The sequence below is a fragment of the Plutella xylostella genome, chromosome 3 (genome assembly GCF_932276165.1).
Source record: "Plutella xylostella chromosome 3, ilPluXylo3.1, whole genome shotgun sequence".
In the NCBI taxonomy this organism is placed as follows: domain Eukaryota; kingdom Metazoa; phylum Arthropoda; class Insecta; order Lepidoptera; family Plutellidae; genus Plutella; species Plutella xylostella.
In genome coordinates this window covers 1,166,529-1,193,197 of record NC_063983.1, presented here as the reverse complement: position 1 = coordinate 1,193,197, position 26,669 = coordinate 1,166,529, and the positions used below count along the sequence as shown (strand labels likewise).

The 26,669-nt window shown below is 37.4% G+C and overlaps 1 protein-coding gene across 1 annotated transcript in view; it reads left to right on the top strand.

Moving 5' to 3' along the window:
- The window catches only part of LOC105387045 (potassium voltage-gated channel protein Shaw), a 174,602-nt gene that overhangs the window by 63,895 nt on the left and 84,038 nt on the right, over positions 1–26,669 (top strand). The window contains exon 5 of the mRNA XM_038116817.2: positions 3,072–3,311. Within this exon, the coding sequence (XP_037972745.2) occupies positions 3,072–3,311 (240 nt within the window). The remainder of the gene's footprint in view (positions 1–3,071; positions 3,312–26,669) is intronic.

Sequence of the window (26,669 nt, the reverse complement as noted above, 5' to 3'; positions counted from 1 at the left end):
TGAAAATGAGGAGAGCCTACTCAAAATAATGGAGATGGATACGACCGATCAATCATTAATTCATGAAGGATGATGTTTGGTTGATAAGGTTGTAAGTGAGGGAAAAATAAAATAAAAACATAGTCCTATGTAGGGGTGCGCGAAAGGACCGTGTTCGAGGGACGTATTACATGGTCCTTATATACTTCCGACAAACCTTGGGTAGTCGAAAACTGATTATCCTTTCATAGCAAAAAACATAGTGTACATAACCTAACCCTAGAAACAATAAGAAGAAAAAAAGTCAAAAATTTTGTCAAAAGTATTTAATCTTTCTACTACTCCGTATTCTAATGTTGGAACTTGAAACACATTGTTACGAAATCTCACAATATATCTTACACAAGGAGCTCTAACACATAATTTGATAACAAAACGTGCAGCATTCAACATGAGACAAGTTCAATTTACTTACTGTAAACGTTTGAAGTAAACCACTGTACGAAATCTTATTTATCCTGGAGGGTTACTATATATTGAAGAAAAACTAACGAACCGAAGCTGTCATATCATTGGAATTGGTACGTTTATTGCAACGAGATAAGTGTCGTGGTTTGCGAAGCAGCGCTCCTTGAAATTTCCTCTTTGGTTATGTAAAGTGACCCCTGGAGCGTTATTCTGGGTATTTTGTACTTCTGTTGTGGTTTCATTCCAGTAGCACTTTAGCGTAAGGCTTCAGTATTTATCAGAGCGAGATAGTTTCCAGAAGTAGAATCTTGTTATTTGTAAGTGATACAGTGTTCTCTCCCTTTCTCTTATTTCGCAGACTTTTTAATTGTTCCTGAAACATTGCATAGAACTAAAGTCGGATTACATGCAAACATACATACAGGTGGCTCTTTGGACTTCACCGTATGAGAGTTAACATAAATATACTTAATAAGATCCAAGAAGCGTATAATTACAAAGTTATAATTTTGCCTATCCTTACTATATAATATTATAAATGCGAAAGTAACTGTGTCTGTCTGTCTGTCTGTCTGTCTGTCTGTTACTCTTTCACGCCAAAACTACTGAACGGATTTGAATGAAATTTGGTATACATATGGTCTAGACCCTGGGAAAGAACATAGGCTACTTTTTATCCCGGAATTCCCACGGGAAAACTTATTAGGCGAAGCGAAGCGCGCGGGAACAGCTAGTTATCTATAAAATATTTTCTTGCAAAGTAATACTTGGTCGGTATACTTACATATAGGATGTGAAGTAGCCTTCACCCGGGACAGTTAGAGGAAAGCTGAAAGAGTCCCTTCTGGCTGACTTCAGCAAATAGTCATCATATTACAAAGAAACATAGGATGTTGCAAAATTGGCATACTTACTAAGCTGAAAAGGGGAATTTGAAAAACTTTGATGTTCACTTGATTTTTAACTATGTGGGTTTTTTTTCGTTTGCAAAGTAAGCTTTCTTGGACTTTTTACTTCATCTAGGAATGACCACCATTTACAAGTCTTTCTTTATCTGGGTGCGTACCGCGTATTCTACAATACAATTTAAATCAAATGGACAAGCTCTCGAGAATAGCTCGTAAGTGTCAGTATTTGTTTCATTCCTGAGGGAGTCTGAATAAATCATGGCGAATGAGGGACGGGTGCAGATTGAATTTACAACTTGGGAGATTTCAATATTTTAGAGAAAGAGAAATTTGCATGTTTAGAAACCTATTTACTCGGTTTTAGGCATCGTCGTCATTCGTCATACGTAAATGCCAAAGAAACAAATGAGTAACTTTATTCTTTTGTTAAGGTGAGCGTCCTATAACCTATCGGTATCGAGACCAAACGGATTGATATAAGTAACGTATGGAGGAACGGCGTCGACAATGCAAATTCAAAATTTAAATTCAAAAAATCCTTTACAGTACAAGTTTTTAGGCATTTTAATCATTAGGTACAGATTATTACATCAGAAGATTTTTAAATGAGTCATTTAGGTCATGATTCACTACATGAGCTCTCTCCAGTCGTGTCGATCATCCGTCACCCGTCACACTTCCATCACATTGGGTTATGAGAGTGACGTGACGGATTGAAAAGTACTGACTACTACGTTAATTACTAGCTGTGATCAAAAACCACCGAGGACATTACGTGCACTGACTACCTGAGTACTAGTTTTTTATAGGTATCTATCAACATTAAAATATATTATGGCCAGTAAATGTGATAGATAAGGCCAATTTATAAGACTGGTAAGTAGAAGGAACAACTACAATCACAAGCAATCAAAAAGTTCCACCAGCTATTGACGTCCCATATGGTTCCTACTGGAACTTTGTCATTGCTCGTAGTTAAGTATGCCGAGTGGCCACATTTTGCTAGTTTTGCGGTCTCACTCAGTCATCGGCGTTTGCCCACTGGGAACACAGCCTAAGATTGTCCAGAGCAAATAATAAATCAAAACAAATGTTTATATTTCCTGGCGGAAACCCGAGCACACAAGAATATGGCGGAAAATATATTTACTTTCGATTTCACAAATCAAACAAGGAGGCCAATTACTCATAGTTTACGCAAACAAGCTAGACGCAATATATTTCAGATTTTACCCCTGAAAGAAAAGGAGGATGTTATAAGTTTGATCGCATTTTCAGTATCTTTGTATAGAAATTCACACAAGTACGCCCACTTCATTGGCATTGCCGACGACGTTTCTCCAATCATTTATAAAAATCCGTTTGGTCCGATCCGTACGATACCAATAAGTGGACGCCTACCTTTATAAGGCTATCTGTGCAATACAAAACCTGCCACTTTCTGAAATAAGTGTTCCTTTCCACCAGAGATGTGCTATGCAGCTATACTGCGATGATGAAAAATAAATCCGTTCAGTGCTATGCTATTTGTACCAATAAATATATTAGCGGATATCAAAATCATCCATAGCAATGTAGCATAGCACGTATCTGGTGGAAAACTTAGCTAAGCATATTCGTTGGCTTATGAAAACCTACACCCAGCGATACATAAACTTTCAACCTAGCCCTCATATTTTCCATCAAAACAGTGCTAACCTTATCTATCTTTTCCAGGTGATATCTGCCCTCTCTGTTTTCTTCATCTGCATATCGGTGCTCTCTTTCTGCCTCAAGACGCATCCAGACTTACGAGTGACAGTGCCCACGGAAGCGCCGCGGATGATAAACGGGACTTTAGACTTTATGTTAAGTGAAAAGAGTTGGTTAGACAGTGGCGTGCCTCATGAGTCGTTCTTTTATATAGAGCTTGTGTGTAATGTGTGGTTCACGATCGAGCTGCTGGTGCGGTCTGTGGTGAGTTCCCTTTTCCTTTCATTAATAGTTGTTGATATACAGGGTGTTGCAAAATTGGTATACTAAGCCGAAACCTACATGTGCAGCATGGTATATCTAAGCCCGAAACTGAAATCAGAATTTGGAAATTAGCGAAAAAAAATTATTATTTTCCATAGTAAAAAGTCACGTGACCAACAAAGTTTCTATGGAAAATGATTTTATTTTTCGCGAATTTTCAAATTCTGATTTCGGTTTCAGGCTTAGATATACCATGCTGCACATGTAGGTTTCGGCTTACCCTTTTTGCAACACCCTGTAGATAAAGATATTTTAGTACGAACTAGATGGAGTGTCAGTGCAAAAAACACGTCTTGACGCTTAATTACATCAAACTTTTACCATTGAGCTTTGAATTAGTGCGGCTAGAAGATTTGTGACTTTGGTGCAATGGTTGTCATTAGGTTGAACTTAAAATGGTTTGATAGTAAACAAAACGTGGACAGTTTTTTGCTCTGTTATTGTATGTGTGTGACACAATCATCTTGTTCGTAAGTTTAAAGATAGTTACAGTTGTCCAAAATTGATAATGCCCATAGAAATCTTTGACAGATCGGTTGTTTTCGATTATGTGACACATGATATTGACTCCTATTTCTTTCGAACAAGGTGCAAAATGCAAGTGTTTTTTTAAGGCTCTTACGATTTAATGATTCGGGTGTGAAGATCTGCATGTGCATTATAAATTTTGGACAAGTGTACCTACTGTATAATTCAGAGAGACTACTACTACTACTGTAGAGTTCAGCCCCCTACTCTTGAAAGGCAATGCATTGCGTCTGTCTTGCGTTGTCAACATTAAACTAAAATAACTTCTCTACTAAATCGATTTTACAAAAAGTAAAATTACATAAATGTTCATCAAGATGAAGCCTTTTTTTAGAACCTAGCACTCAGAACAAAGTACCCAGAATGAAGAATTTATTTTAGATTTTGGCCGAAAAAGACTTTTTTGGCGTTTTTGTAATATAAATTCTTAATTATATGCATTATATTCTTGTTTCTAGGTTCATAAAATAGGCATTACCTAGCTGATAATATAAGTATTTTAGTCTTTGTAAAATCGATTTTGAAGATAAGTTATGATTTTTAAATGTTGACAACGCAAGACAATACATTGTTGACAATACATTGCCTTTCAAGAGTAGGGAGGCTGAGCGCCATGTGTAGGCTTGTCTAAACCGCTCGAGCAGTGAAAATCGACTCAAATTTGTAAGAGAGAAAAACTATAATAAACTCTTAATATCCAGAGAAAAAGATATCTTTCATATTTCAACCGTTGCAAAGTTACAAACGTTATTCGACTCTATCTCTACAGGGTGTTGCAAAAAGTGTATACTTAGCCGAAACCAGCATGTGCAGCATGTATATCTAAGCCCGAATCTGAAATCAAAATACGCGAAAAAAACTACATTCTCCATAGTAAAAAGTCACGTGACCAACTAAGTTTCTATGGAAAATCTTTATTTTTCACGAATTTTGAAATTCTGATTTCAGTTTCGGGCTTAGATATAACATTAAGCACATGCTGGTTTCAGCTTAATATACCCTTTTTGCAACACCCTGTATAGTTTCCAGAACAGCTTTACAAATACGCCATATTGTCAGATTTATTCCAGCTACCAGCAGACAGTAAAACGCCATCTAAAACAAACAAAATACCTAATTGAAAACGAAAATTGACGGGAAAATATTGTTCAGACATTCGGTCGCCTTCCAATTTGTGTGAACGCAAAACGCGTTGAAACCAAAAGCGTTGACGCAATATGCGTCAATATGAATATGGAAATGCGTGTAAGGGCGAGCTCACATGTGTTTGTTATACAGGACGATTCTTTCGTAGATGCATATCCGGAAGTATTAGCAGTTATTATAATTAGTAAAGTACCTATATATTTTTTTTCAAGAATATCCCAAGGTCGTTACAACAAAATTGGTTAAGAATGAAGAGCTCTGTAACATACTTCCGGATATGCACCTACGAAAGACTCACCCTGTATAGTCGTTATGGCCCTGCTTGGATTGGATTTAAACAAGGTCTCAAGGATTTACACACCTGACGTAAAATGAGATATATTAAAACTTTAAGGTATTTGTGTTTGTATTATCAAAGATGCCCCCATACGACCCCGGTGACCCTCAAATTCAAGCCATTTTTTCTATTCTTTCAGTAGTTTTAGTTTACGTGACGGGTATGTGACGAGCTAAATGATTTAGACTGTGTACGCAGCCTAATATAAACAAACCAAACTAACATGCAATTAAAATAACTCGCATAACTTGTCTGCCGCATGACAAATAACACTGGGACCTGTGGCCTGGCTAATGATTAGGATTACTATCCATATGTTTTGTATGTGAGTACTAATGTATGACGACCGAATGGCGTAGCGGTTAGTGACCCTGACTACTGAGCCGAAGGTCCCGGGTTCGATTCCCGGCTGGGCAGATATTTGTTTAAACAGAGATATTTGTCTCGGGTATTGGATGTGCCCGTAAAATGGCAATAGGCCCGCCCCCTATTACATTGCGACTAATATATAGCGAAAAGTGGGTGCAGCAATGCACCTCTGCCTACCCCGCAAGGGATTACATTAGTACAAGGTGTGAGTGTTTGTTTTGTTACTAATGTATCCTACTAATACACGAGCAATGAAAAAGTGACATAGCACCAAATTACTCCTAAACGGAAGTAACTAGGTTATTGAAGCACATAAATAAAAACAAAAAACCCGAGAGCAACACAAAAAAAATAGAAACAAAGCTAAACGATGGCGACACAAAGGGAGCCGCCGACCTCCTATTCTCCAGCGATGCTCTCGCACCAGACACCGAGGATACGTATTCAGCCCTTTTGTCCAAACACCCACCTCCAGCAGCTACTTCACAGCTCCCCGATGCCCCGGATGGCTCCGAGTGCACCCCTGTGGTCACGTCCGACGAGGTCCTTGCCGCAGTATTTTCGTTCAAGAACGGATCAGCCGGTGGTTTGGATAGTTTATCACCCCAACACCTGAAGGACCTCCTCTGCGGGTCCACGGGGGCGGCGGGCGAAGCCCTGCTGGCGGACCTGACCAGGCTGATCGGCCTGATGCTGTCCGGCTCAGTCTGCGAGGACATCACTGAAATCCTATACGGTGCCAACCTGGTCGCACTTATTAAGAAAGACGGAGGCATCAGACCGATCGCCGTAGGGAACACTATCCGCCGTACGGCCTTCAAGATCTGCTGCCGTAAAATGCTCCCGGAGCTATCTAAGAAGTTCGAGCCGATTCAGCTCGGCTTCGGGACTAAAGGGGGCTGTGAAGCGGCGGTACACGCTGCCCGAACATTTATCACCAAGGGAGATTTTCAGGTGCTGCTGAAGGTGGACGTTAAAAATGCCTTCAATTCCATCAATAGAAGCGCTCTGCTGACAGAAATCCGATCCCACGCCAATCCAATTTATAAATATATCTGGCAATGCTATAGCAAACCTTCCAAGCTGTCGTACAAAAACCACCACATCCTTTCTGCCACGGGCTGTCAGCAGGGCGACCCATTGGGACCAGCAATATTCAGCCTGGGCATCCATCCACATATTTCGAATCTAAATTCCAAATTCAATGTATGGTACCTCGACGATGGGACCCTAGGGGGCGATGCTTCCACAGTGCTGCAAGACCTTAATTCGATCATACAAAATTTCAGCACAATTGGCTTGAAACTAAGTTTTGGAAAATGCGAACTCCATCTCAACGAATCCCTTTCAGACACAGAAAAATACAACATAATTAACAAATTCAACGTCCTGGCCCCTAACATCAAAATTGTCAAAAGAGACGGTCTGCGCCTCCTAGGTGCCCCCATCTTGGACGAATCCATCCCTGGCTACGTTCAGGACCAAATTAATAAATTCGAGGATTCATACACCCGCATGTGTGACATCAACCCACACATGGCGATGCACATTATGAAGTATTGTTTGTTCGTGCCAAAATTAACATATGTGTTAAGATGCTCCAATTTATGGAAGTTTCCACTTTACCTATCACATATAGATGAAGTCATTAAGTGTTCCATAACCGAAATTCTGAACTGCCGCATGGATGACCGAGGCTGGACTCAAGCCACCCTACCTGTACGCTACGGTGGCATTGGGATACGCAAAGCCTCTGACGTAGCACTGCCCGCATTTTTTTCCTCCGTATACAGTACACGGGACCTCTTTGGAAGAATTATAACTCCATCACTTGGTGATTTAGAGGTGCCGTGTCTGACGGAGGCCAAGACTGCATGGCTGAATGCTGCTGGTCCCGGGCAAGATATCCCGACAGACACGACGTCACAGAGGCTATGGGACGCGCCACTTTGCGCAAAAAAAGAAAACCAACTATTGGAAACCGCAACCGATGCAGCAGACCGAGCCCGTCTCCTGGCCTCCAGCACTCCACAGTCGGGATATTGGCTGAATGCCTACCCTTCGGCAAATCTAGGCACGTTGCTGGACAGAACTACTTTGACAGTGGCCATCAGCCTGAGACTAGGGCTTCAAACCAATGAGCCACATCGCTGCCGCTGTGGGGAACATGCTGACCGCCGCGGTCACCACGGCTTATCGTGCGGCCGCAGTGCCGGGCGTATAGCGCGCCATGCCGCACTCAATGACACCATCCGCCGGGCCCTTGCCAGTGCAAATGTTCCCGCTACCTTAGAGCCAAGCGGGATCATGCGGGACGACGGCAAGAGACCCGACGGCATGAGTCTGGTGCCATGGAAGAGGGGCCGGCTGCTGGTGTGGGACGCAACATGCGTGGACACACTAGCACCGTCCCATCTTCCATCTACCTCCAGAGAGGCTGGCGCTGCGGCCGGGCGGGCGGAGATGATGAAAGGCCGCAAATATGCATCCCTAGGAGAGGGGTACATGTTTGTGCCTTTCGGAGTCGAAACCCTAGGGCCGTGGGGACCGGAGGCACGTCAGCTTTTTAAAGACATCAGCATCAGACTAATAGAAGTCTCAAGGGACCCTAGGGCTGGCTCTTACCTCGCACAAAGGCTAAGCATCGCTATACAGCGGGGTAACGCGGCCAGCGTCTTGGGTACCCTACCCGACAGTGGCAGCGATCTGGCCAGCATTTTCTTTTTAGTTTAATTTTAATTTTATATTAGTTAGTTTTAGTTAGGCATTAATAATAATTTAATTAAGAAGTAGTATGTAAAATGAAGACGTTCAACAATAAAACTAAAACAAAAAAAAAAATAACTGGCATTAGAATATCCAACTAAAAACGAAAATTAATATTGAGTTCCAATTTTAAATTAAAATGTAAAAAAATGGATGAAGCCATTTTGTGGGTTGAACTTTTTTATTACTCGTGTGTGTAATATAAAATTAAAAGTAACTTTTCTACGTAAAAAAAATTAACGGATTTTGATGAATTTGTGTAAGTTGAAAATCTAGATTAACATTATAAATGTTAATATGGTTATTGTTTGAGCTGTTTGATTAAAACACAATTAAAAAGGTGCGTTAACAATATGCGTAAACTTTATACCAGAATATTTTTTTACCAAAAATTCAACGACAAAGCTACAAATGGAAGTCTCGGTGATATTACAGAAAACTTTCATAATAATAGAAGGAAAAGCAAGTTTTCAGCAACTCGAGTGGACTTCCAACGAGTAATTAAATATCCGTCCTTTCGCAATTTCAGAAGTAATAAAAAACAACAAAGTTGAAAACCATTTTTGGAATTCTACGTGATGAAAACTAAATTCATTTTACTAATTAAAAGTATATACCTACTTATAGATAAGGTTCTAAAGTCAATCTAAGCGCCAATTTCTCCATTCTCGGTTAGAGCATAACCAGGGAGTAGTGGTTAACTTTTTACACATCTGTCATGAATTTTATATGGAAATGACGTTTAATTTATAAATCAATCCCTGTCGGTTAGATAACCGACAATGGAGGAATTGACACTTAAAGCATTAGCTGAGTAGGATCATTTTACCCTTTACAGGAGCTGTAAAAATACGATGCGGTTCACGCTTCTCTACCGTTCACACATGAGCATGAACTTAAATAAATAAAAAAACTCGATTTTCCAAATTTGTTCAGAAGAACACCCTATAATAAATAAATAAATATGTGGGGACATCTCACACACGGCCATCCGACCCCAAGCTAGGCAGAACCTGTGTTATGGGTGTCGGACAGCTGATATATCTACACAAATACATAGATAGATATATGACGTCCCCTTTCAGTATACCAATTTTGCAACACCTTCTATCTTTTGTTTTAATCATCACGGAAATAACCTAATAACCTAAGGGCCACTTGCACAAATATTTAAATCTAGATTTAGTGTAAAATCTCGATTTAAGAAACGTCAATCCATATAAAATTGAACTCTAAGGGCCACTTGCAGAAACATATTAAATCTAGATTTAGTGTCAAATCTCGATTTAAGAAACGTCAGTCCATATATTATAGATGCACCGACATTGCTATCTAAATTGCATATAGCTATCCCCACACGGTTGCCAAGAAAAAATGTATATACGCTATTTCACATTAATAAAAGCAACTCAAATTTGGGTCAATATTCTCCACTGAATAGGATTTGTAGATCGTATAATATAATTTCAAAGAAAACGAATCTATGCATATTCCAGGGGCTTCCACTTTTTAAAAAGGAACTCATGCGGTCGTTGCCTTAAAATGTTTAATCTTCAAATGTTTTATTGTTACTTTTATTTTTAAAATCAATAAAATTATTCTTTCAATTCCACTTAAAATTAATTTAATTATTATTTTGCCAATGTTGTAATTTATTTTTTTAAATTATAATTATTGTAATTAATTTGTATTGTATAAATTCGTGTAAACCTAATTTAAAATTTATGTACATTTAATATTCATCAAAATTTTAACCTAATTTAAAAATAATGTTAGGTACATTGTGATTTATAAATAATTTAAATTGTATATTTATTTAATAGTAAAATTATTTAATGAATTTATTCCTTATATAATGCATGCTGTATTCACCTATAATTGAAGATGCATTTATCATTAGACTTAATTTAATTTATTTTAGCATGTAATTGATGTAATCTTTGTTGGTGAATCAAATAAATAAATAAATAAATTATAAAATTTGACATTAAATCGAAATTTAACACTAAATCTAGATTTAATATGTTGGTGCAAGGGGCCCTAAATCAAGATTTAACCCTAAATCAAGATTTAACCCTAAATCAAGATTTAACCCTAAATCAAGATTTAACCCTAAATCAAGATTTAACCCTAAATCAAGATTTAACCCTAAATCTAGATTTAATATGTTGGTGCAAGTGGCTCTAAGACTCACAAGTTTGAGCTGTGTATCGCACTATGACGATTAGCAAAAGCTTCACTCCAATGAAGCAGTTATAAGATACTCGTTAAATTTACTCACAAATATATAGTATAAATGTACATCCATATATTTTATGCCATTGAAAACAATAAAGACTTTAAATATTGTTTGATAGCGCATATATTGCAGGGGTTTGTTAGTGACCCGAAGGCAAACAGAGGTACAAAATTCTGTAAACAGGAACACACTAGTAAGTTTTTTTTTTTATTTAAGGATTTCGTTTTATAAGGACTTTTTGAGAACAACTTGCTATCAAATTTTAAATTGTATATGGACGTTCTCTTACAAAATTCCACCTTGCGTTGTAAACACAGCACCAACAACATCATAAAACATCTTATTAGTCACAATGATAGCAAAACTATTTTATATTTGCAATAACTACCTATTATAAATAGCAATGTTTGCGAGGTGTTTGTTTTGTTGTTAGGTCTAAATATCATTGATTAACAAAAGTTGTTCAGATTGACGATCCAAGTAAACTCGTTTTAGTTTGACACCACTATTACAACATCCTGTATAACTAATTTGTTTTTTGTAAAGAAATACAAAACTTAAAATTGTTTTTCGTCGCGTCGTTGGGTGACAATTTGTAGCAGATGTCTGCTACGGTGCTACGCGCGTAGCATAATGGATAGTGCTACGCCGCTACGTTGCTACGCCGCCTCGTAGCATAATAAATATAATACCATATTAAATTTTCAGCAAAGGTTTTCAAGAAATTCTCTCAGCTAGAGCGGTATTTCCTGTTTCATTTATGAAGTTACGGAACCTTGAAAGATACTTAGTTATGATTTTCATTACTGCCGTATACAATAATGTTGTTATCGTAAATTTGCATTTAATTTTATGTTTACTTACAGAATATATTTCATACATTACAGATGACATAAAAGGTTTTGTGTATTTTTTATTTAAAAAAACGAAAGTTTGTTTTAGTGCTTACAAGTACTCTTTTTTTTGCAATTTCAGTTATGTTGTTCCCATAATCAGTCATTGTATGAGGTTTAGAAATACGATCTTTTAGTTATGTAGGTATATATTAATTTATTAATTATATTATGTAATTAAAGCTGAGGAAACTTTGTTGGCATAAGTGTTAAAAGAAATCTTTATATTAATTACTATTATTCTAAGCTGTTTGTTTCCCAAATAAGTATAACTAAACTTAAACTAAATTAAATAACTTAGAGTTGTTGATGTGTTAACATACAAAAAACGATTTTGCAATAAGCATGCCCTAAATAAAAATTAAATGTATTTCTAATCTATTTTCTCATCAAACTTTTACGTTTTCGCGAAAGTTGTTAAATCTCTGAGGAGTTTAGTTATAATTGAGTGGATTGCTTTTCGAGGTTCTACATTTGAACCCACTGGCACAGTTCAACAATAAATTAATGCACAGTGGTGATACTTTAAACTTTGCAATAAACAGAGTCTCGCAAAAGATGAAGATATACTAAGGTCCTCAGGCGCTCCCTTCTGAACAACTTGACGAATTTTCAAAAGTCGTAGATTAAAAGTTGTTCAAAATTCCCCGTTGAATCAACCTCTTTTTTATACTATATACGTTTTTCAAGACTTAATAGAAAATATAGTTATGCTGTTGATTTTAACCTTAAAAAAAACGTTATTAAACGCCCGAAGATGAACAGACACCTTCAATTTATAATACCCCTATTATTCGTCAGGGGTAAAAAATGCTATTTCACGCAAAAAACGACTGTAAGACCAAAATTTAGCGCAGTAACTGTACTGCTTCACATTATATTCTGTGCCGCTAATGCTAATGTTTCGGACTCCTGACTGTAGGAGAGGTTTAAAAAGACACTTGAAAGAATGTTGAGCCGGTAGGTATTAAAAGATGAAAGCTATATTATTAATTCAGAAGACTTTCCAGGTAGGAAAAATATGTAGTTATATGGTTTTTGTTTTCATATTATATTGATTTTGTTTTCATAAAATTCGTTAGTACTTACCTATCTACATATCACAGGTAGACTAGCTAACTTAAAGTGCTTGTTCTGACCTTTTGAGAATACGTTAAAGATCAAAGGCCAAGTAAGTAACTAAGTAATTAATTCAAAAAAACTATTTATAAAATCTCTCCGTAAATTTACATTAATTACCATTTTCGCAACATCCTCCAGCATAATTATCTCGACAACTGCTTATGTTGTCAATTCGTAGTTTGTTTACGACATGGCTTCTCGCCGTTGTTGAATATTCATCCGGGCACACCCGGGCCGGCCGCGCGATCCACGTAAACACACAACTGGATAAACAATGTTACCACGACTAACCACAGGCGCTTAGCAACAACTAACTTCACAGATAAATCGCATAAGATACACGGAATATAGGTACAGGAGGTTGAAGATGTAGAAGTGGTATTGTGAGCTGGAAACGGTGACTTTGAGTCCCATTCTGAAAAGTGAAGTTTTAAGTTTTTTTTCGTGATTTCTGTGTCGTTGCCTATAAAGTAGTTTTTTTGCTATTTCGGTGTTTTTGCCTTAAATGAAAGTTGCATTGGGTGAACATTGGTCTGTAACCAGGAAATGCACTGAAAAACAGCACCCTGTATATCCATTAGCACTAGTATTTGTAAAGAAAATGTTTACTATGTATCTCAAAACTCACTGATATTGCCTTTAGCCTGCTGGAATCTCTAGCAGGTTAACTGCTAGAGATTCCAGCAAAGCTATTCTTTACCTCCAGTATACGTGGTGGTCTGAAAAGTTTCCGACCTAACATAGATACAAGATTTTTTTTCTTAAAATTTATTTTTATTCTTCTACATAGCCTGTAAAACAGTAATTAGGCGGCGCCAAAACACGGATTTAGTGCGCCTAAACTGCGCCAACAGAGCATTGGAAATGTTCATTCGAACACGTCGTTGGTCTGACGTTAGCAAACGCGGCAGCCAACGCGCGGACAGCCTTCTCATGCCTAAATCTTGATTTAATATGTGATAAACACGTTTTCTGGACATTTTCATTGCCTCTGCTATCTCTCTCACTTTAATTCGGCGGTCGTCTAACACCATTTGGAGAACTTTAGCGATGTTATCGTCAGTAGTTACAGTTTTTGGACGTCGCGAACGTTCATCATCTCCGAAGCACTTACGGCCACGTTTAAATTCGGCTGCCCAAAATTTTACAGTGGTAAATAACGGTGAAGAGTCCCCGTACACAGAATCTAACTCATCTTTGATTTGCGTAGGGGTATTCCCTTTCAAAAACCAATATTTTTAGACAGCTCGATACTCGATTTTTTCAATTTTCACAGAAATGCTCACATCGACTCACTCAAACGGCTGTAAAATAAAAACCACGCGTCAAAAATGGCTGAAACTTTGAAGTGTTGCTGTCAAAAGATGCACAGTTACATTCCCTGACTTTAATTGATGTGTGTTGCCATCTTCACGTTGAGGTCGGAAACTTTTCAGACCACCTACGTATGCTTATTTTTTTAAATTTGTATGGTTTATTTGGGTACAAATTTTTGTAGCAACATATGTATAATTTTTACTATTATTATTACCGATTTTTTATAGAACTTAAGCATTCCACTATTGCAATCCGTTAAATTTCCCTCATACTGCACTATACTTAACTTCTGACATACAGATAATTTCTAGTTCGGAAGTCAGAACTCAAAATATGGTGTATTTAAAAAAAATGGTGAATTAAAGAAAGAAATTTGAAATACAATACAAACACTTTCACTCGGTCACAGCTTTTTGTCCGTGTGTCCTAACTTGATTGCTTAGATTGAGACACGTTTTCTCTTACGGGCCAATTAGATATAGGGGGAGAGAAGCAAAGAATACAATTCTTTTTAGCTCCGAAATGTATCAGGCTGCTAATAAGGACCCTATTTAGGAACCCTAATAATGATATTATGATTGCTCACGAACACGTTACATTACATTAGGAGGTAAATTGTGAGTTTCATGAAGACCAGGAATCAAATATGTTTTTCTTGAAAGTTATTTATAATATTTGTAGATCTTACAGCTATAACACAACATGAACATCTTAGGTAGATAGCTACTAGTCAATTACAAGTTCCCAAATGAATGCTCGATATACACATATAGCCTACTAGCTGTTCCCACGAGCTTCGCTTCGCCTCAAAAAGTTTTTAGCCTATGTTCTTTCCCAGGGTCTAGACCATATGTATACCAAATTTCATTCAAATCTGTTTAGTAGTTTTGATGTGAAAGAGTTACAGAGAGACAGTAAACAGTTACTTTCGCATTTATAATAATAAGTTGGATACACAGAGTGTTGCAATAGTAGTAAGAACAGTAATGCAAAAATAAGTGACTAAGCTCGTCATTCGGAACGACTTTTTAAATTCGCGAAACAGTTATTGGCGGAATGATGCGACAGCGTTTGTGAAATGCGTATTTTACAGCAGTGCGTGCCAAATAACTCGCACTATGTGCGCGAAATATCAGAAATGAAGGTTTTCATTTGTGTGAATCTGTGTACAAATTAAGAGAAAATCCCCGGGCAATTGAGGTATTGGTTGTTGGATCAAATGGAATTATCATTACCGCAGAGCACGTAATATTTACTCTAGCGAGAGTATTAGGCTGCATACAGACCGGCCAAACGAACGCCAATGAACGGGTTTCGTTAACCTTCGTTGCTGCAATCTGCCCTGTATTTATGTATGATAAATATCCATCGTTGGACGTTCGTTGGGCCGGTCTGTACGCAGCTTTACATTGGTACACACAAAAACCTAGGTATATTTCGTAGCGTTAGGATTGAAACGAGAACAAATTTTACTTAGTTTCACACCTGAAAAGAAAGTAAATTCATTTATTTCTAACACGAAAGCAACACATACGTTAATAACAAAAAGGTTAAAAAGTAATAAAAATCGTCAAGTTTTTAAGCAGACGGTATGTGTAAGAAATTCAGCGCAGGTGTATATATTGCATACTTTTATTATTTATCTTTGAAATAACTGATAGAGAGTATAAAAAATCTGTTTTGCCGCGTCGCAATTAAAATACGACCATAATTACCTTTAAGTACTACTGTAAAATATCTTCTTTATGGAATGACATGAAATACCACTCTATATTTATGACTAGCCATATATCAAATTCGTTTCTAAATGCGATAAAAATAAGGAAAAAGAATATAAAACTATCGAAAGCGAAGCCTTGTCCGGTAAAATATAACTTTCTCGTTTTCCAATAGTATTGCGGTCACCCCCAGGGATTGGGCTGTAATGTCATTTTCTTGTTAGTGTAAACGGATTTACAAATAATACTATCATTTATTCTGTCTTAAAGGAATTCGGGAAAATCACAAAAAAACAGTACGCTTTTTAATGACCCTGTATAGTATTAAATGAAATCTTTAACACGGTTTTTATACCTAATTTAAAACAGACAGACAGATAGTAAAAATGCTCTGGAGTGTTACTCTAAAATAATATGACGAAAAACTAACCCCAAAATTCATAGAGCTCTTTGACACTTGGGTTTAAAATTGATGCGATATACGACTTTCAACTTCATGAGTGACGTAAAGAGTCGAAACTCGTGTGTGTCAAAGTCAATTTTAACATTGTTGTAAATTTACAATACGGTCTATGAATTTGGGGGTAAGTTTCGGAGCGTTGGTTGGTACACGGGCTACGACTCTATCTCGTTGTATTGAACGCACCCAGTGCACGACAGTTCTCGTTCATTCGTTTTTTGTTAGTATGGAGTAACCCTCCTGGGTTCCGCTTTTTGTTTTGAATTACGGCACCCTGGTATACAGGATGTTGCAAAAAGGGTATACTAAGCCGAAAGGGTGTGACTCAGGGGGTCATTCTGAACAATTTTGCTTTACGAGTTTTGGAAATTCACGAAAAAAAAAAATATTCCATAGAAACTTTGTTGGTCACGTGACTTTTTACTAAGAACAACGTATTTTTTTCGCGAATTGCCTGTATATTGTGTACTCACTTAATAGTTAGAATGATTACGTTTATCCATCTGTTAACTTCCATTCAAACAATCTCAAAGACTGATCAAGACTAGATCTTACTCAAATAAACGGAATAAAAAGATTATATCTTATACCATTCTCCTAAAGGTCAGATTTCCCTAAACCACGAGTGCTATTCAGCTAAATCGGTTTCCGGTTGCTGAAGTCAAGAACTTCCTTACATTATTCAGTAAGTGTACAGTTGAGACCAATCAAGAAGACTTGCTCTTGAAATGTGACTCTTACGTCTTAAGCATAAGAGCTTTGAATATTTATTTATTTATTTATTTATTTATTTATTTATTTATTTATTTATTTATTTATTTATTTATTTATTTATTTATTTATTTATTTATGGGAAAATCACAGCAGTAAACCTTAAATAACACAATTCTTAATTACTAAATACAACATTTGATTTACTCCCTTAATGCTTTCCTCAAAGAATTAATTACAATAATTAGATAATTGGCAGCACTCATAGTTCATAATAAATAGTATAAAATAATCATATATTTACGATACATTGTTTACAGAATAATACAATTGAAATTAAATAAATTAAATTAAATTACCTATCTACACAATTACACATGCTACTTTACATGCACATGCAGTACCTAACTAACATTCACACTATCATACCTACCTATTAAGTGGATTTAATCAAATAGTAATAATAGTAATAATATAAATAACAATTTTAATCATTTAGTTCATCATTTAAAATTTGTATCACTTCCTTTTTAAATTTCATTTTATTGCAATTAAATATGTCTGTTGGCAGGAGTTGCTTATTGTGGGATTGACAGATTCTTCGCAGTGGGGCACGTGCACCAGCGTTTGTACGCGAGAAGGGCACAAGAAAGAGGCTTTTGGACCGTATAGACCGAGCGGGTGCTCTGAAATGAATTTGTTCTAAAAGCGGAGGACAATCATATTCGTTGTTGCAGATATTGTAGAGAGTCATAGCATCCAACAATATCCTTCTATCACTGAGCTTCTGTAAGTTGTAAAGTTTAAGCAGATCCACATAATGTCCTTTTCTTCCTGTTAGTCTGTAGTGCAATGCTCTAACAAACTTCTTCTGTATCGTCTCTATTTTGTTTGAATAGACTGCATAGAACGGATTCCATATAACGGATGCAAAATCGAGGTGAGAGCGGACCAGTGTTTGATACAGCGTTAAGTATGTGGATGCTTTTCTAAAAGGTTTAGAAATTCTCAGGACAAATCCTAACATCTGGTAGGCTTTTGTAAATATATTGTCGATGTGATTGTTTAGTAATAGTTTTTCATCAAGTGTTACTCCGAGATCTCGTATGCTTGCTACTTTAGTTAGCGCTACATCACCAATATTATATTTAAAGTCTATTTTGTTTATGTTTCTAGTAAACGAGATCTGTTGACACTTATCATACGCTAGCTGCAGTTTGTTTTTCACGCAGAACTCGTTGAATCTAATAAGGTCTTCTTGCAATAGTAAACAGTCCTGTTGGGAGGTTACTTTCTTAAAGATTTTTAGATCGTCAGCAAACATAAGTATGTTAGAGTTCTGAAAGCACTGTTCTATTTCATTGATAAACAGTAGATACTGTAATGGCCCTAGGGTAGATCCCTGAACCACTCCGGAAGATACTAGTTTTTTGTCCGATGAGTATCCATTGATGGTAATGATTTGGTATCTATTGTTTAGGTAGGAAGCGAACCACCTTAAAAGATTTCCCTTTATACCATTAAACGCAAGCTTCTCAAGGAGTAGAGTATGGTCGACTTTGTCGAAGGCTTTGCGAAAGTCTGTATATATTGCATGGACCTCTACACCTTCGTCTAGTGCCTCAAACAAAAAGTTAGTGTAAGTTAATAGGTTTGTTATAACTGACCTTTTCTTCATGAAACCATGTTGTTTTTGACTAAGCTGTGGCCTGACTATCGGATACAGGGCATCATGCACCATAGACTCAAATAGTTTAGGTATCGTTGATAAATTTGAGATCGGTCGGTAGTTGGGGATTTTAGATTTAGATCCCGATTTATGGATTGGGGTCACATGTGCAAGTTTCCATACAGCTGGGAAGGTTCCTTCCTTCAGGCATAATAAGTAACTGTAGAAGGCTCGAGGGGTAGCTATTGTCGTGATTTATTTATTTATTTATTTTCTATGGATAAACAACAGTAATAGACTATAAGTAACTTAAATTTAACATAACAACTATTTTAAGCCTATCACCTTAAAAGTTTATCACTAAAACATTTTTTTATATTAAAAAGATGTGATACTTAATCTAGAGCTAAAAACAAAATGCTATACCAGTCAAAATCAAACCTAGTAACTACTAAAATTAAAGTTATCTCGCCAAACTATGAGCCATATTATTAATAAGCCTCTTGAATGCTACATTCTTTTTGTTGTAAATGTCTGCTGACAGAAAGTTTTGGTTGTGGGAGTTACAAATTCGGTAGGTAGGCGCGCGGCGACCAGCATTTGTGCGTGTTTTTGGAAGGTAGAATAATTTGCAGATGTTGCGTGGTGTTGCCGAGCGAGGTACCAGATACCTAATGTCGCTTACTAGTTCTGAGCAGTTGTAATGATTGTTGCAGATGTTGTAGAGCAGAAGTTCGTCATTGACGGAGCGTCTTGCTGATAATTTTGGTATATTATAATGCTTCAGAAGATTTTCATACGACATCTTGGAACGAGTGAGTCTGTAGTGTATGGATCTTAACGCCTTTTTTTGGATCATTTCTATCTTCTCAGGAGTTTTGTAGAGAACTAACAAAGTATTAGCTTGCCTAAATGACTTGCTAATACGAAGTATGAAACCAAGCATTTGATACGCTTTTTTACAGATATTTGTGATATGTTGATCAAATATTAATTTATCATCAAGCTGTACTCCTAAATCACGAATAGAGGCTACTCTCTCTAGATTTTGCCCCCCTATATTGTACGCATGTTCTAATTTATTCCGTTTTCTTGTGAAAGATATTTGTTGACATTTATTGGGAGCTAAATGGAGTTTATTAATTGTACAATATTGATGGAAGCGGTCGAGATCATCTTGGATTTCTTGACAGTCGTCAATATTGTTTATGGTTTTGAAAATTTTGAGGTCATCGGCGAACATCAAGATTCTACAATTATGGAAACACTTGGCTATGTCATTTACAAACAAAATATACTGAAGAGGACCTAATATGGATCCCTGAATTACTCCCGAAGAAACCAACCTCTGATCCGAATGGTACCCGTTGATAATAACAGTTTGGTAACGGTTGTTTAGGTACGATTTGAACCAGTGTAGGAGATTACCTGTAATACCGTTTTGAGCTAATTTCTTGAGTAACAGAATATGGTCTACTTTATCAAAGGCCTTTTGAAAATCTGTGTATATAGTGTCAACCTGAAGCCCTTGATCCATGGCGTTGAATAAAAAGTTCGAGTACAGGATTAGGTTCGTAATAGTAGATTTGCCTTGTGTGAAGCCGTGTTGATTTTCAATAATGTTGTGGCTCAATTGAGCATACAGGCAATCCTTTACGAGTGTCTCGAAAATTTTTGGCATTGTGGAGAGCCCAGATATTGGCCTATAGTATGAAACGTTGTTTCTTGGGCCTGATTTATGCAAAGGTGTTATGAATGCTAATTTCCAAGTTTCAGGAAAGGTACCTTCCTCTATGCTACGATTAAAGATAATCCAAAGTGGTTCCGATAGTTGCTTAGCTGTATTTTTCAGGAAAATGGGTCCAATTTTATCCGGGCCAGGACCTTTTCCTATGTCTAAGTTTATTAAGCACTTTTCCACCTGATATTTTGTTATTTTGATACTGGGAATGTGAGGGGCCTCAGGATCTGCGATAAAGGTATTTAAATTTATTGTATCCAGGTCACTGTCTCTGGTTTTGAAAATAGAGCTGAAGAATTCGTTGAACATATTTGCTATTTCCGATGGACTTTCGGAAATATTTTCATTTAGCAGCATTTTGGAAGGGTAACCACTCTCATTTTTTTTGAGTGACGATACGTATTTCCAAAAATGTTTCACATTATCTGCGATACCTGACTCTATTTTTGAGATATACGAATTATGGTCTTGTTTTAAAAGTAATTTAGCTCGATCACGTAAAAGTGAAAACTCTCTATAATCTGACAGGTTGTGGTAGATTTTCCATTTTTTCCATACGGTTTTTTTTCTTGACAAGGTACTTGTTAATGCTTTGGAAAACCACTGAGGATATTTTATTGAATTGGGTTTGCATACTGGTACATGCTTGTTGTTTTTATCCCTAAGTTCTTCTACCCAATTTATGGACGATAGGTCGGTTTTGATCGCACTGAAGTCGCATTTATGAAAGTTGTATTTTTCAGAATGCTTATCACGGATTCTCTCAGCTGGTTGTAACTTTTTAAAAGAAAATAAAAGTGGGGGATGATGGTTATAGTTCGGTTTTGATAGTTCTGTGGGAGGAGGAGAGCAGATACAGTGGTGGTAATTTGTTAACATTAAGTCTAATAGGCGGCTATTAGCGTTATAAATTATATTATATTGTTTAAGTTGCATGTACATGATTGTTGATTCTAGTTCTTTATGAAGGTTGCTCACAGCTACTGGCAAAATATGATTTTCTGTAGAGTGTAGAGACCATCGTAAGTCAGGAATATTGTAGTCACCCACAATAATAAAGTGGTGTGATGGGAATTTTGTATATAGAGATTTCAAAGTATTAAAGTGTAATATATACGTATTTTGATGAGTTTTGGGTGGTATGTATGTAGCACTTAGTATAATGGTTTTGGAGTTACTAATTGGTAAAGTGATGTATATTTGTTCGGTATTGTTATCTTCGAATTCAAAGTATCTGGCTGCGCTAAATTTCTTATTAATTGCAACTAAGATACCTCCGCCATCCTTCTTGTGTGTTACTTGTAAATTCCGATCGCGACGGAATATAGAATACCTGTCATCTACCAATTCAGAATCATATATACCACCCACAAGCCAAGTTTCTGTCAGCACTATTATGTCATAATTTGAACTTTGAATGTTACATTTAAGTTCTGTTAATTTTGAGCGCAAACCACCACAATTCTGATAGTAAATATTCAAATTAGTGTTATTCATTTAATTCTACTAATATTATTATTATTACATGTGTACGGTACATAGATAGGATTGTAACATTGTTATTTAAAAGTAAGTTTAGGTGGTTTATGTGGTATGCGCTCCTTACAAAGATTTTTGATTGTTTATGCGAGTAGAGGAGGTTAGGTACGGCCTTATAGAATGAAAGTAATACTGTTATGAAAAGCCTTAGAACAGAAAGTCATAAAATTTTTTCAAGATCTTCCTCACGTCGGATTGTGATGACGCGGGAGTTATCCTCTTTCCGGGCCAAGATGGCAGCATTTTTTATCCATATATATCTATAAGATTTATCTTTGGCACAAGCGCGTGCCTTGGCATACAGGATTTTATTCTTCAGCGTCAGGTGCTCATTGATGTAGACGCGGGCCGTCGATGGAGGTGATTCTGTCGACGCGGCGACCACCGCAGCCACGCTGGAACGAGCCGTAGGCCCTCCCGCGGCCGCCTCCAGCACTTGCGCCGCTGTGAGACCTCTGCGACTACGAGCAGCCGCGATCACATCATCTCGAAGACGTCTTGAGGACAGATGTACTATTATATTTTTTGGTTTCTGACTAGGCTGCCTGATTACTGGCAACCCTATGTACATCAGTAACGCTGGAATTCGGAATTTGTATGCCGATGGTAGTCCCAATGGTTTCAACCAAGTGCAACAGGTTTTCACCTTTTCTTTCAGGGACATTTTGAATTTCAAGGTTACACATCCTTGAGCGTTGATCCATGTCCTCTATGGTCTCTTTTAGATTTTTATTTTCAAGACATAGCTGCTGATTTGCTTGATGAAGCTGATTTGTTGTTGCTGATTGTTCCTCGAGGTTATTTTCCAATATTGATATTCTATTAGTGAGAAGGCCGATTTTGTCTAGCATTTCTTGAGATGTTTCTCTAAATGATGCCTCGAGACCTTTAATTAATGTCTTTACTTCATCGAATTTGGAATCGAAGCATTTAATCATCTGTTGAACATCTACGTTCACCATTGAGGGTGTATTATCCGAGGTTTTCTGGTTAATCACCACTGGGCTGGCAGGTAATTTCTTTTGTTTGCATGGTAGGCACTTCAACTTTGGCTTATTCATGGGTAATACTTTTCTAAATTCTGTTTCGCTATATTCAGCGCAGAAGTAATGAAATGTTTTCGTGCACATATTGCACTTTATCAGTTCATCTGTTTTCACGCATAAATTGCACTTAGCACAGTTCATTTTTGAGACTAGTATCGCCCTCTATTGAAATTATATCGAACTTAATCTTGATTGTGATGGCGGTACGTTGCGCCTTTAATAAATAATTTACCGTCTGATTTAGTCCTTTACGAGTTAGGACTTATAAGTCCTATAGTTACATGTAAGGCTAGTTCTAGAATGTAGATATTTATTTTAAGCAAATCTCATGATAAGTTTTCAAGTTACAAAATTATTTTACTTCAAGAATCTAATTTATCGATATATGCCAGCAGGATATTCCCATACTTTTAATCGTAAAGAAAATGTACTTAAGTATTTATCGTGTAACATTCAGACCCTCTCGTACTGGTTTTGCTATTTATGAATACGAAAAAAGTTTACGTTTTCTCCTGTCATCTCCATACATTATCTGTCAAATGTTTCATGATATGTTCCATTAGAGGCGCCACTTAGTATGCGAGAAAACGTAAACTTTTATAGTTTTCGACAAACTATGAAACCTGTACTAGACCTGCAGAAAAAAAACATGCAGCCGATTTACAAAACCAGCTTCCTTTTTTTAACAGTCTAAAAAAATTGAAACCGGAAGCACATGTAAAACTGTAACAAAGAGCAGTTCCAATTGATACTGAAACTTTCATGCATTATTCATGAATATGGCTGGAACAGGCACCGCGCACACATACGGCTGACGACAAATGAACGGCAAATATATCAAAAATGCAATTGATGGAAAAAAGTGAAACCTACTTTTTTGTATGTACAGTATGTACATAGTAGGTGATACTTTTGTCTCTTCTCCTTAAAGATAGAAGTAGCAAACAAATCCCTAACTATCTTTTTACATTTCATTCAAAATATATATAAGTTTTCAGTTGACGTTCGGAATACGTCTTTTTATAATTATTAATCTTTGATCACATTCTATATGAATCTAAACTCGATTCTGAGCGGCGGCGTTGTCATTCCTATATTTTGGATGAATTCAAATGCAGTTGTTCTCGTATTTTTGTTGTGACGAAAAACGGAAATACCTAGCTATATTTTTCGCAAAATACCTTACCTAATTCCATTATTGTTACATGATATTCGTTTGCAATGAGATATGTATTGCTGGCATTGCTGCATTAACATAGTTATAATGTGTAGGTAATATGAGACAAAAAGTTTTTCCGCCTAAGCCGAAAATCCGCGGAACGGCTGGCAATTAACAGAAAATCCGTGTTAATCTAAATTTCAACACAATATCAAAATGAAAAAGGATTACACGACCCGTCACAGGCGTGGAAAGCCACTCTAATGAACCAATTGTGCGCTACAAAATGCTTTTAGCCAATAAACTTTTTATTTGCTTTAATATATATATAATAATAATATAATAATTTATTTATTTCAGATATAACAATCCATATAATGTGTTAGTAACAATGTATCCTTAGTCTATGTTAGTAAATTATATTCATAAACATGCATGATATTATAAAAGATAAATAAATAAATAATTTCAGATGTCAAATAGTTAATATTACAATCATAATCAGCAAGCAATTAGGTGAATTAATAAAAACAATAACAAAAGAATTTTAAATTTAAATGTCAACAAAATTTAAGTGCATACATAATAAAAATAAAAAGGAAATTCAAAATATACAAAAAATCATTTTAGGGTTAATAGGACCGTTGCGATGGCATGGATGGAACGTGCAGACCCGACCAATGTCGCAAAAAGGGACCATCAAACCTATCAGATACAATCTTCAGGAGGCTGTTGCCACCACCGCGAGTCCTGCGCAGCAGTGATGCTGCCCTTTTTCGCATGATCGCCTGGAACCCGTCTGTCCGCGCTTCAGCAAACATCCCAGATGCGCTACAGAATCGCGGTAGCCGCAACAGAATCCTGAAGGCATTGTTATACTGGATGCGCAGGGCATTATAGGATTTCTGTGTGTAGTTAATCCACAGGCTACACGTATACAGCGAGGTACAGTAGGCTTTAAACAAGGTTATTTTAACCTCCTTCGTGCAACGCGAGAACCTGCGGGCCAACATATTGCACCTCACTGACAATGCCCTGCGCTCCCGCTCCATGTCGGTGTCGTCTGTGAGGTCCTCATTTACCCAGTGACCCAGGTACTTAAATTTTTGGACTTGAGCCAGAGGAGATCCATCTAGTGTTAAGGGTCGCGGAATAGTAGAAGTCTTTCTACCCGCCTTAAATATTAGGATCTCACTCTTTTTGCTGTTGTACCTGAGTCCATGGGCAGTGGCGTAGTTTTCACATATACTTAGGAGTATTTCAAGTCCACGGGCTGAAGGCGTCAACAGCACCATATCATCGGCGTAGCTAATATTGTTGATCATCTGACCGTCAATAGAACAGCCGACTGTGGCACTGCTGAGCCTCTCAATCAGTCGGTTCATGTATAGGCTAAAGAGTTTTGGTGAACTCAACCCCCCCTGCCTCACCCCACACTCCAGCCTATACATGTCCGACACAGAACCTGCCCAACGCACACAATTGTTTTGGTTTTGGTACCAAAATCGGAATGTTTCCGTTATCTCTACAGGCAGGTCAGTCTCGCTGTAAAGCTTCTCCCACAGTATGTCATAAGACACGAGATCAAATGCCTTCGAAAGGTCCAGAAAGCATGCATATACAGGCGTACTCCTATCAGTGTAGTATCGTACAGTGTGCTTGAGACATAATATGGCTGACTCCGTGGACAATCCAGCACGAAAGCCAAACTGCCCATCATGCAGTTGAACGTGTTTCTCCAGATATGAGTCAAGCACACTGTCTAACACTTTTGCTAATATGGTCGCCAGTGATATTGGTCTGTAATTCGCCTTATCCGAGGCATCCCCAGTTTTGTCCTTAATCACTGGGACCACAACAGTTTTCATAAGCATCTCAGGAAGATACGCATGCCTTATACACAGAGTGTAAAACAGCGCTAATACTCTAGGTAAGTGTACGCCCGCATATTGCAAATGCTCGATACTGAGACCGTCGTGTCCCGGTGATTTGCCCCTGCTCATCTGCTGAATGATTTTAGCGACTTGTTTAGCTTCGACTCGCACAGGCGCGTCCCCGGAACACCGGGCCCCAGGCCCGAGCACCCGCGGCGTCGCCTCTGGACCCAACGGAGACTTCACCTTGAAGTATTCGCGAAACGCATTCGCAATACCCCTCGGCTCGCTTACCCCGTCGACACTCACAGGCAGGCTCGCTCTAGGGTTCAATTTATTTGTCTCCTTCCAGAATTTACCAAAATTTTTAGTTTGATGGTGTTCGGCTATAATATCCATTTTAATTTGGTCCTGATTATTTTGACACCATTTCAGTTTTGCTTTAAAAATTTTCCTGGAAAGAGACATCTCATCGTGTATTCGACCCGTGGTGGGTTTGCCATTCATGGTCCAGATTTTAAAATAGAGTCGGGCCTGACTGTGAGCCTCCCGTACGTGCCTATTCCAACCAACAATTGGACGACCCCTTCGTGTCTCCCTAGCAAGGGAGCTAGTTACAGCAGCATCACTAAGCACCGATACAATACGTGAGTATAGTTTGTCT